Below are 13,047 nucleotides of genomic sequence, written 5' to 3'. Positions count from 1 at the left end.
TGCTGAAACAGACCTACAAATAAACTACTTATTTTTAAAGATTTGCATTCATTTCCCTCCCAGTCTTTAGATAAAAACCAGTAAAATTGAAGACTTAGAATGGGAACAGTTTTAGATGTATTATGCATTGTTCCTTGGGATGTAATATGTATTAGTAATCTATTGCTGCTGTAATTTAGTAGCTTAAAACAACAAACATTTATTATATAATTTCTATTGGTTAGAAATCCAGGAGCAGCTTACCTAGGTGGTTGTGACTCAGGGCTTCTTAGGAGGCTGCATCGAGTTGTGAGTCAAGGCTGCAGTCATCTCAAGGCTTGACTGAGAGAGAATTTACTTCCAAGTTCTTTCATGTGGTTGTTGACTGGTCTCAAAAATCTGCTTCTAAGCTGACTTACGTAGGCCTCACCAGGCTGCCTAATAGCATAGCAGCTGCTTGCCCCAGAGTGAGTCATCTTGCTAAGACAATGCCCAAGCAGAAGCCACAGTCTATTAGAGACAAGTCAGTAAATCCAGCCCATACTTAAGGGAAGGGGATTATTGGGGGCCATCTTAGAAGCTGGCTACCACACATATAAATTAGTGAGTTCATTAGTTTACCAGAGACTAGATAATCATGTTTATAATATTCCTAACTGAAATTAAATTTAATAATATCAAACATTTTGTGAGGAAACCGCAAATAAATTTCTCATATTAGAAGATATAAAATAAAAATAGAAGCCTTTTAGCTTTCACAGGGTAAATTCAGAAGGTACATTAAAATAACACAATTTACTTTTTTTTAACCATACTTCCCTCAGATTGTCTAATTCTGAATTCCTATTCCAACTTGTCCCTTCATTTTAAAAATTGTACTTCCCCTAATCTCCTAAAAACAATTGAAAGCAGCTTATAGAAATATGTAAAATGTTATAAGAATTGAAATTAAACAAAGATGAAAGACAGAGAAAACTCAGAAATAAAACTACTACACAAAGGTCATAGTCTGGTGAAAACTGAAGATCCATAGCTATGTGGCTAAATAAGTTGATGTTAAGAAAATGAAAAGGCAAGACCAAGACTAGGAAAAGAATACTTGCAAGACAAATATCTGATAAAAGTCTTATGTCTACAATACATAAAGAACTCTTATAAGTCCATAACAATAAGACAAACAACCCGGTTTTTTAAAATAGGGAAAAAATTTGAACACATATTTTATCAAAGAAGATCTATGAATGACATACAAAATATGAGATACTATTACACCACCACTCAAATGGCTAAAATTAAAAAGACTGACAATACCAACTATCAGTAAGAATGTAGCACAACTAGAACTCTTAGTTCACATTTTTTATAAAGTTAATCATACAATCCCACTCCTCGTTATTTTACGCAAGAGAAATGAAACAAATAACAAATACAGTGCTCATATTCCATAAATAAGAGTTAAAAAATAAATAAGCTAGCATTCTTTATTGGTTCTTACTAGAATTTATATTTTTGGCTGCCTAAAATGACCTCTACCTGGTAGCAGTATTTTTCAGTCCTTTTTTTTTTTTTGCCATTTCCCTTACTGCTGGCTTAAGCTACCTGAGATGTGTTACTTTGTATTTGTCATTTTTATACAGTAAGGGATAAATAAAGGTGTATTTTTATTATACATAGATTAATTATAGTAGATAGCAAATGAAACAGTTTTTGTATTCATGAATAATGGGTCTTTGTGAGATAATTCCATTCACCTAAACTCTTCTTTTGCCTCTTTAACAAGCATATCAACCCAAAATAATTCTTTGTAGAATTTAGCTGCCTACTTATTATTTAAATTCCAACCCTTACTCTTGGATGATTATATGTATTTTCAACAGTGATTCTTTTATTGCACACCGAGAAAGTATGCGACAAATGATGAGAAGTTTTTCTGAACCTTTTGGAAGAGACTTGCTCAGCATCTCTGATGGTAGAGGAAGAGCTCATAATCATATGAGACACGATGATGGCGAAAATTCCTTGACTGTAAGTTCTTTATTTTAAGTTAGTGAGAAGGTCCTATAGAATTTGAAGAAAATTATTACAGAAGAATATATCTATGATGTTAGGATATGAATAATGCTTATGTTATAGAAATAACTATTATATAAAAAGGTGGACTTGTTGGAAAGCTGAATCCTTTAACAATGAATTGTTAGCTGTATGAAATTCCACTGCACTACCAAAACTTTAGGACCATACAGTTATATATTATAAGCCAAACTTAAAGCATTATTTTTTTCATGCGTGTCTATAAGTTTGTTCTACATGGCTACCTTGGACCTTCAAAACTTAGATTAACTTTTAACTGTATTTAAATCCTTGCATAACTACAGAATATTTTCGTAAGTTTTATCTGAGAGCAAAACTAGAAGGTTATAAGCATATTCAACTAAAAAAAATACAGGATGCTAATATTATCTTAATTACTTTCTTTTCTTTTCATTTTATTTCTATTGCTTTTTCAGCCTCAGGAATGGCAGTTCTAGAATAAAAATCCACAGGAGTTTCTGGTTTTGTTTTCTCTTAATTAGTTAATTAATTTTTGCTATTACCTAAGTCTTTCATACTTAGACATAAATATGTCATATGTATCGCAACCTAGGGAAGAAAAGGTGAGCCATATCTCGCCAGTATAAATTATAAATATACAGGAAATAAATAAGTTTTGGCTAAAAGAGAGGCTGAATATTTCAAATACTCCTAAGAAGTTTGGTGGATAAAATTAGATTTACCATATAAATGAAATTTTCACATTCTTTTTCTTATTATTCCAATATGTATTACTCATATTCCAATTGTTTTCTTTCAATTAGTGAATAGTGGTATTTTTATATATATATATATTTTTTACATTTAGGGCTATCAATTTCCAAAGTCTAAAATCAAGATCTAAGGAAAAATTATCAAGGAGGGCAGAAATATCACTTATAAAGACATTCTGAAATGTTATCTTTCACATGAGCATTGAAATATTTTGTCTGTCTGCTATAACCATAGCAGGGCAGAAGTAAGGCTCTATATAGTACTTTGTATTTATGTGCGTAAATGAGCTACTTGTAGCTTTTGTGGAAGAAGGAAGAAGTGACAATTTTATTCCCAATGGAAAAAGAGACATTAGAGGCGCCTGGGTGGCTCAGTCGTTAAGTGTCTGCCTTCGGCTCAGGTCATGATCCCGGGGTCCTGGGATCGAGCCCCACATCGGGCTCCCTGCTTGGCAGGAAGCCTGCTTCTCCCTCTCCCGCTCCCCCTGCTTGTGTTCCCTCTCTCGCTGTCTCTCTCTCTGTCAAATAAATAAAATCTTAAAAAAAAAAAAAGACATTATATTTATCAACTATCTTAGAATGCTAACACCAATGCACTTTTTTCTTGTTCAAGCTGTATGAAAACCCTTTGCCAGCCAAGAGTACTGAGTATTGTCCTAGGGCAGTAATAATTTTTAAAATATAGATTTACAGCAGAGTTACAGCAGATTTTCCAAGGAACATGCAGCCTCTCTTTTAGCCAAAACTCATTTTATAATTTATACTGGTGAGAAATGGCTTTTCTTTTATCCCATAGGGTGTGATATGGTATATGTGTATGTCTAAATGTGAAAGACTAAATGTAATAGCAAAAATAAATAAATAAAATTTTTTTAATAAATTAATAATAATTAAATTTTTTAATAAATTAAAACAAAAAAAACCAAACAAACAAACAATAGCAACAAAAGACCTCTATGCCAACTTGAACTTTTCTAAGTCAGTGTTTTATAACTAGATGTGAAAGTAGGAACAGAAATTAGAAATTGACTGCAGAAGATGGAAAGACTGCCGCTATTTGAAAAGAGCACAGCCAAGAGAACAATAGGCTTTTTTGCATGCTAGCTGTTCTAGTCCATTTAAACTAATAAAAATTCATAGAAAGCTTCTTTCTCCCTCTAGTGAAGCTGTAAAGTTTTCTTAAAAATTTTTAAAGATTTTTCTTATTTGAGAGAGTGTGCGCGTGAGTGTGGGGAGGGGCAGAGGGAAAGGGAGAGAGAGAATCCTAAGCAGACTCAGTATGGAGCCTGGTGCTGAGCACGGTACTGGATCCCAGGACCCTGAGCTCATGACCTGAGTGGAAATGAAGAGGCTGAAATGAAAGAGTCCGAAGCTTAACCGACTGAACCACCTAGCTGCCCTAAGCTACAAGTTTTTAAATGAGTGTTTTGATTAAGCAGTGAGCCATTATGCTGTTGACTTTAAGCATAGTGGATGAAAATTTTTTCAGATAGACATCTTGATAATTTTTTCTTTATTTTTGGCCCATTACTTGACATTTGTCTTTTTTGGGGGGGGGGGGAGAGAGAGAGAGAGAATCTTAAGCAGGCTCCATGCCCAGCGCACAGCCTGATGCTGGGCTGGATCTCATGACCCTGAGATTGTGACCTAAGCTGAAATCAACAGTCAGATGCTTAACCAACTGAGCCACCCAGGCCCTCTGACATTTGTCATCTTTGTCAGCCATTTTATGAAGGAAAACAAAGTCTCCTACAAAAGTAGGGGAAACATCAGCTATGCTATTTTCTTGTTTATATTATTAGCATTTTCTTCAGTTCACGATTTCTTTATGGGGATATTTTTAAGCCACTTGTCCATTTTGGGAGGATTAGTTTTGTTTAAAACTAGATAATTTTTTTTTTTAATTTTTAAATTTTTTAGATTTTACCTATTCATTTTAGAGTTAGAACATGAGAGGGGGGAGGAGCAGAGGGAGAGGGACAAGCAGACTACGCACTGAGTGCTGAGCCAGACTTGGGGCTTGATACCACAACCCTGAGACCATGACCCCAACCGAAATCAAGACTCTGCTGCCCAACCAACTGAGCCACACAGATGCCCCTAAAACTAGATAATTTAATCTGTAAATATATTAAGCAGTTTATAATTCAAGGTATGACATGCGACCTTCTAACATTTAGATTGAGTGATGGCACCAGAGTCAATCTACAATGTTTTTATTTTCAGTGAAAAGAAATAGAGAAATTGTATTGATGCGTCCAATACACTTTGGATATTACTGTTCTAAATATGTAGTATAAATATATATCATCTGATATAATTTATTATAAAATTTAATATAAACACACAGTTTTCTCTATTTTTCAACAAAATTTACACAAGGAGAAAATTATCATTGAATGGATGGTAAAATTTTATATATACCATTTACCCAAAAATTTAAATTTTATTTTCAATATTTGAAACTTCCAAGTAATGAAAGTTTTTAATTTGTATATATGTCTGTCTAAAATTTTATTTTTACTTATCTGTACCTATTGAGGAATACAATTTGTGAACTATTAGATAATTCTATAACATTCTTTTGCCTATCAAAGACCCTACAGGGGCACCTGGGTGGCTCAGTCGTTAAGCGTCTGCCTTCGGCTCAGGTCATGATCCCAGGGTCATGGGATTGAGCCCTGCATCGGTCTCCCTGCTCCACGGGAAGCCTGCTTCTCCCTCTCCCACTCCCCCTGCTTGTGTTCCCTCTCTTGCTGTGTCTCTGTCAAATAAATAAATAAAATCTTTAAAAAAAGAAAAAAGACCCTACATATTTTTAAATCTGTGTGTGATCCTTTCTGAAGTTTTTTTTTTTTTATTCCATGTATTAGTTCTTAGGAGGTATTCATTAATTTTTTTGACCAATATCTCTACTTTTGAAATGTTATTAATGTAGATAATTGCTTATTTTTAATCAGTTATAAATAAGTTTAACTCATCTTTTAAAAATATGGAATAGTTGAGCAAAGGAAAGATGAGATCTTAATCATTGTACCTTATGTTTTAATTAATTTTGGTGTGAATTTGCATTTCCTTTGAGAAATGTTTGTATTAATCTATAGCAAAGACTTTTTCTTTCAACTACCTTTGGTAAATACTACAGTAGTCATATTTAAAAGTGGTATATGGTCTCCCCATTTGTCTGCCAGGCTCCTGTCAGGTTCTATGATGAATAATAAGTGGATAGTTTTTAAAATATATGTTGAGGATTTTTTTATTAAATGATTTAAAACTTTGTCAGCTCTGAACTATGTTTCTTTTTGGGGGAGCATTTCTTTCTTTTTTGGGGATTACTATATAATAAATATCATAACCAAAATTAACTGGATTTTTTTTTCTAGGCAATGAATTCTCTTGTGCCTTTTGGCAGTTTTGGTGGTATGGTTCGTATCATGAGACACAAACCATTTTAGCAATATTTTCTGACAAATATTTGTTTTTCATTAACTCAAGCAAAGTGAATTGGCATGCAGTTTCACTTATTTTCAAAATAGCTTTTTAGAATTTGTAGTGAAACCTGTTTATGTATTAATCTTAGAGTATTCAGGCATGCTTTTTTCTGAACTAAGTCATATCAGCATATATAAAATCAGTCTTCAAAAAAGAAAAAATACAGTTTAATAGATGAATATTCACTTGATTAACAAAAGGGATCCCCATAGTTTGTTTGAAAGTTTGGACACTTCCACATGCTTATGATGACTTTCCAAAAGATGATAAAGCACCAAACTGTAGCTAGAGGAGCATATTTGGAGAAGCTCAGATTTTCTGCTTTTTCTAGGACTCTAAAGTTAGTTTGTTCATGCTGCTTTTCCGTTCCCACATCTAAGTATGGCTATGCTACAACTAGCTTTCCTCCCACTCCTGTTTCTTTTCTGTGATGCTAGTTTCTAATACACTTAAAAGCAGCAGCCTGAGGAGTAGCAGAGAATAACATGAGTTTGGAACATTTCCTATGGATGCATCTATTCTCTTATGAAAAAGTTTCTTCTTATTGTGTTAGACTTAAGCCATTTGTCTCCTTAAAGTTTGACATGCCACATTTGTCCTTTCTGACCAGAGTTTTCAGTGGGACAAATGACAAATTAAAAAAGCAGTTATAGCACAGAGTTCTCAGTAAAATGATCAGGAAGTTCCACATGCTATGGAAGCACAGATAGAAAAAAACCTGTTACCCAGACCTTTTGATGTATTAGGGTGGTGGTGTGGAGGTTAATCAGAGAAGATTTCTGGAACCTTAAGGTTGAATAGGAATTAGCCAGGAAAAGAAGGGAGAGGAGAAAAAGAGTGTTCAACACAGAAGAAACAGCATGTGCAAAGACCTGGTGGCTAGGGAGCTCAAAGATGTTAGGATCACTTGGCCCTGGAGCATGAGTTGGAGAGTAGATAAAGATGGGATGGATGGTAACCAGGGACTTCTTTTGTCCTGGTAAGGACTGTGGACATTATCTTAAGAACAGGGGAAGCAGTTGATGAATTTTCACCAAAATGGTAATAGAGGCAGGTTCTCGTTTTTGAAATATTATTGTGCCTTCAAGGGAAGGAGAGATTAGGAAGGACCATAGTTGAGGCAGGGAGGCCAGGAGGCTGTTAAAGTGTTCTGGGAAATATTAGTAATGGCTTCTACTTGGGCAATGGCTGTGGTGTCTCATTTGAGAGTTAAAGAGGTGAACGGGTAAAACTTTGGGATTTACTGGGTTGAAAGGAAAGTAAAGAGGGAAAAGGAAAGTATTATGCCCATTTTTTGGCATGAGGAATTAGCTAGATGGTAATGCCACTGAGCTAAGGAACAGTGCATTCATACAGAATGAGAGCAGGGGCGGTCAAAGGATCATTTCAGTTTGGGGTGTTGGGCATTTGAGGCATCCATAGTATGTCCAGGTGGATTTATCTGGTGAACAATTGAATATATGGGTTTGAGCTGAGCTAGAGCTAATTTGTTCATTCATTCAGCAAATATTTATTGAGCCCTCCTTATGTGCCAGGAATTATTTTAAAAGTATTGAGAATATAGTAGTGAATAAGACAGAGAAGATAGCCCTGCCTTCACAAAGATGATTTCTACAGAGTGGGAAGACAGGCAATAAACAACAAAATAATATCAGATAAAGTACTTCAAAGTACTCTGAAGGAGATGAAGCCGGGCAAGATATAATGACAGATGGGAGGTGAAGCAGACATTACTTTTGCAGGTGGCCTTTTTAAGGAGGTGATACTGGAATGATGAGAAGAAACTACGCTGAGAGTCAGGATAAAAACATTCATACAGAGAGAAGAGCATGTGTACAAAGTTCCCAAAGACCTTAGGAGCCCACTGGAATCTTACCTCTAATTTGTACCCACACTTTTTGTCACCCCAAGGTGTTGGGCCACCCCACAGCAAGTACAGATACATTTTGATTTGACAGTGAATTGAGAAAAGGGCAGAATATACCCAAACATCTGATCTTTTCTTCTGTCTTCTCCTCTTCTTATTTGGGCTAGCCCTTCCAACTCTCATGAATTGTATCTCTTATATAGCCCTGATTTCTCAACCTGGTGTTGAAACAAAGTGTTCAGAATGTTTCCTGAATTGGGTTGAATCTCTGAAATGCAGATTAATTCTACTGCAGTCCTTTGTGTGCCCAAAGATTTATCAGTATCTCCTAAATGTGCCTTTGTTGTTCCCTGTGGTGTTAAATGCAGGTTCTAAAGGAGAATTTGGTTTTCCCATCTGTTTCCCTTTGTTACAAGTAATAAAAACCCATTGGAAGGCAGAGACATAGACAGGCCTTTGATAATTCTTTATTGAGTCCCAGCTTGGCATACAGCAAAAGAATCTCTAGAGGGGCTGAAATACTGGCATTGAACTACAGTGCCTTACAGGATTCAAAAGACTCCTGTTTGAGTAGAGGAGTTCCTTGAATCAAACACTCCTTCTGTTTTATAATAGTAAACAATGCATCAGGTGGCACACTAAAATGTGTGCTTCACTTTTTAATTTCTCCTGAGTGTTCTAATGGTAAAACTTAAAATCAATAGGAGATTTTTCTAGAGCAGAGCTTCTCAGGCCCTGACACCATTGACATTTTAGACTAGATAATTCTTGTTCTAGGGGGGCTGTCCAATCTTTGTAGGATTTTAGCAGTGTCCCTGACCTTTTCTCAGCAGATGACAGTCATACACCCTCCTCAGTTGTGACACACAAAAATGCATGTAATTATGAACAAATGTCCCCTGGGAGTCAAAATCAATTGTGACTAAGAAACCACAGTTCTAGAAGAATTAACTATTCTTCTAAAGAAGCATATGCTGTGCCTCAAGGGAATGTTCTACTGAGCCTTCTGTGGTAGGCAGCAAATTCCAGGCCTACCAGTAGAGTGAATTAACCTCTCTCACTTGGATCCTTTTATGTAAAGGAGAGCTGAAGATCTCAGAGGCAGTTTCTATCAGCTGTGTCGTACTGGTGGAAGTGACGTTGGTATCTTATACCCAAGTTTTATTGATTTGCATGGTGAGATTCTACTGAGAGGAAAGAAGGAAAAACTTGAAAACTAGTCTATGCTAGAGTTGTCCCAGCCCAGAATACACCATTCAGTATTTAAATATTAACTAAATTGTGTTTTGAGAAAGTTGATAAATGTGTTTATATGTTCATGCATGTATATATGTGTGTATATACACACATGTATGTATGCATGTATTTATAGTGTTGCAACTCCCTACTCATTTATATGTTGACTGAGATTTTGTATATACTTCCATTTTTTCTTTAACAAATCGCTTTTTTGTATAGTCCTTAAATTATCTTTGCCTGGCCGATTGCTGCATGAGCTCCCACTGCGTAAATCAAGAAAAAAATTTCAGCTGTTTTGGGAAGGTTGATTTGCTTCTTTTGTGTTGTACTAATAGTTAATAACGTACTTCCTAATATCCTGTAGCGTACAGATGTCAACCCTTTTCAGGCAATGGACCGAATGATGTTAAATATGCGAAACAGTATGCAGGAATTACAAAGAAACTTTGTAAGTACTAAAAAATTGATGAGAACATTATTTTCAGTTATTGGTACCCTGTATTATAGTGGCTTTCAACTTTTTTTTAATCGTGGTCCACAGTGGTTGAAAAATATATCTTAACAGTATGACCCAGTACATAATACTTGCGTACTGTATAAATAAACCTGAAACAATTTTTGTGAGAAAATGATCATACTATTTACATACTGTAAATAGTAAGTATAAATATAACACATATTTACAGTGTGTGCTTATATTTTCTATTTTAGTTCATATTTTAAAAATCCTAGTCACAACCCACCGAATTGATTTCACAACCTATGAGTTTGCATTAATTAACTTTCAAAATTAAAAAAACACAACCTCAAAAACATTTATCCTGCTGAAGGTCACTATTGTAAATGCACATTTTATATGAATTTAGACTTTTTAATTATTTTTAGCTTGTCTACTTAAAAGGATTTGTAGCATCTAGGAAATTAAGTTTTAGTGTTTTCTTAAAAAAAGCTGAAAACAGAAATTTCAGGAATGATGTTTAGGCATTGGATTAGATCCATAAAGTCCAAATAGTTATAAACTAGTGCTAATACTCTTACTTTTCTACTCATAATATTAACATTAAAAAATTAACTTGATTCAATATGAAGAAGACTCATTTTAGTCATCCAGTTTAGAATCTAAGGATCGTTTCAGAATGTCCAAATCTAGGGCATTATTAATGATTTTCATAATCTAGCAATCTGGTACCCACAGGAGGTATAAAAACTTCTTGGTATATGGCTAATTGGCTCAGCATTGGCAAAATTGCACACAAGGGTCAACCACTGACTATAAAAGCATCATAGGCTTCAGGGCACAGTATCTATATTTAAATCTAAGCTGCAAGTCTTTGATCACAAAGACTTAAGGATCTCTGAGTGAGTCACTTCCTATTATTCCTCACAAGAAGAGTGAGAATTGGTACCTAAAATGGAAGGAGGTGAGGACCTTCCTGGGGGTGCCATTTAGATATACCATATTGATAGTATGGTATCCTTAGTAGAACTTTAGCTAGTATTGTTATTTATTTGAATCCTCTAAAGTCAGTTCTTCATATTTGACTAAACTCTCTGGATTGACAATTTATATTTATCTCTAGGGTCACCTTTCAGTGGATCCAAATGGACATTCATTTAGTTCTTCCTCAGTTATGACTTATTCCAAAGTAGGAGATGAACCACCAAAGGTTTTCCAGGCCTCAACTCAAACCCGTAGGGCTCCAGGAGGAGTAAGTATTTTCTGAGCATTTTTGGAGCTTTATAAAGTTGTGGAATGTGAAATCTTATCAATCACCTATATCGGATTTTAATTTTTTAAGCTTGATCTGGTACTCTGCGGGTAGAGATGAGGGAAGAAGACACATATCACTGTGAAACACAATAATGCTAACTGTATTTACTTAGTTTAAGGCATTTTTTTCTCCCCCTCCACCTCAGATGCCTTTTTTCATGTAAATATCTATTGATGTTTATTATTACCTTTACATGTTGACCAGGTAAGTAGACATTAAAAGAAGTCTTTGTCTCATGAAATAAATATCTATTTTTAATTTGTATCTGAAGTAAATGAATTTTTTAACTCATGAAATACTTCAAGTGTACAGAAAAGATACAGAAAATAATGTAATAAATACCCACATTTCTTCCACCCAGTTTAGTCAACTCATAACATTTTTCTCTATTTGCTTTAGGTTGTCCCTTATTTTTTTTTCTTTTTAAGCAAAAATATTAGATGCAGTTAAAGCTTTCAGTGCACTCTTCCCTCCCTGGTTCCTTTTTTCCCTTTTACTCCCTCCCCACAAAAGAACCATTTTCCTATATCTGGAACTTATCATTCTTATGTATGTTTTTATAATTTTATTTTATTTATTTATTTTTTTTTAAAGATTTTATTTATTTATTGGGGCGCCTGGGTGGCTCAGTCGGTTAAGCGTCTGCCTTCGGCTCAGGTCATGATCTCAGGGTCCTGGGATCGAGTCCCGCATCGGGTTCCCTGCTCAGTGCAGAGCCTGCTTCTCCCTCTCCCTCTGCCACTCCCTCTGCTTGTGCTCTTCTGTCTATCTCTCTGTCAAATAAATAAATAAAATCTTTAAAAAAAAAAAAAAAGATTTTATTTATTTATTTGACAGAGAGAGATACAGCGAGAGAGGGAACACAAGCAGGGGGAGTGGGAGAGGGAGAAGCAGGCTTCCCGTGGAGCAGGGAGCCTGATACGGGGCTCGATCCCAGAACCCTGGGATCATGACCTGAGCCGAAGGCAGACGCTTAACGACTGAGCCACCCAGGCCCCCTTCATAATTGTATTATTTATGTATGCTTCATAAGCAATATAATGAATTATTTTATGGGTTTCTAAACTTTATATAAATGGTTTCATGCTGCATGTGTCTTCTGCAACTTGACTTTGCTCAGTAATGTTTCTGAGATTTATTCAAGTTTATACATACAGCTCTGTTTATTTGACTTCTATAGATTAACCAAAATATGGATACACCACAGTTTTTAATCTGTTTTTCTGTTGATTGATTTTTAGGTATTTCTAATTTTTCATTTATCTTTGTACATGTCTCCTTGTGCAAATGGTTTAGGAATGGTATTGTTGGTTTGTAGGAGGTGGATGTCTTCATCTTTACCTAAAAATTACTAAGTTACTATCACACAGTGACTGAAACAGTTAGCTCCCATGAAGTCTAGTATGAGAGTTCCTATTTCTACGCTTCCTCATTAGTACTTATAGTAAAAAAAAAATTAGGTTTGCCTGTTTAATGCATGTGAATAGTCCATTTTTTAGTTTTTACATATAAAGACATACCTTTTAATGATGCTCTTGCCATAGTGCACACATTTTCATTTTAACTTGCTATAAGTAACATACATCTTAAATGTAAACAATTTAATTGTTGACATCCCACAGCAAACCATGCTAATATTAATAGTCTTTGGCTATCATGAATATTCTCATAACCCATAGAGTTGATATGTAGGAGCCATGAGATTCAAGGCCATCAACATGACTGCTGAATAATCAGTTGCCCTTACTTAGAGGGATGTACTCCCAACTATTACACGATTAAGGACAGTGTTGAAGGCACTAAGTTTTATATAATTAGGTTATTATTTGTTATGCCATTTGATTACAATTTAGAAAAAGTTTAAATTGTATTGGTTCTCTTTGCCCTAGACATT

At 35.0% G+C, this 13,047-nt stretch overlaps 1 protein-coding gene across 3 annotated transcripts in view; it reads left to right on the top strand.

The window, feature by feature from the left end:
• Window positions 1–13,047, top strand: part of MLF1 (myeloid leukemia factor 1) — a 32,104-nt gene that overhangs the window by 14,739 nt on the left and 4,318 nt on the right. The window contains exons 2-5 of one of the 3 annotated variants that reach the window (XM_032408358.1): window positions 1,857–2,004; window positions 6,167–6,208; window positions 9,746–9,829; window positions 10,962–11,090. In XM_032408358.1, coding sequence (XP_032264249.1) covers window positions 1,857–2,004; window positions 6,167–6,208; window positions 9,746–9,829; window positions 10,962–11,090 — 403 coding nt within the window. The remainder of the gene's footprint in view (window positions 1–1,856; window positions 2,005–6,166; window positions 6,209–9,745; window positions 9,830–10,961; window positions 11,091–13,047) is intronic. The other 2 variants (XM_032408360.1, XM_032408361.1) reach the window with 2 other exon arrangements.

Source organism: Phoca vitulina, unplaced genomic scaffold (genome assembly GCF_004348235.1).
Source record: "Phoca vitulina isolate PV1807 unplaced genomic scaffold, GSC_HSeal_1.0 scaffold10, whole genome shotgun sequence".
NCBI lineage: Eukaryota > Metazoa > Chordata > Mammalia > Carnivora > Phocidae > Phoca > Phoca vitulina.
The sequence above is the reverse complement of the archived record's forward strand: the minus strand, read 5'-3'. Positions and strand labels throughout refer to the sequence as shown.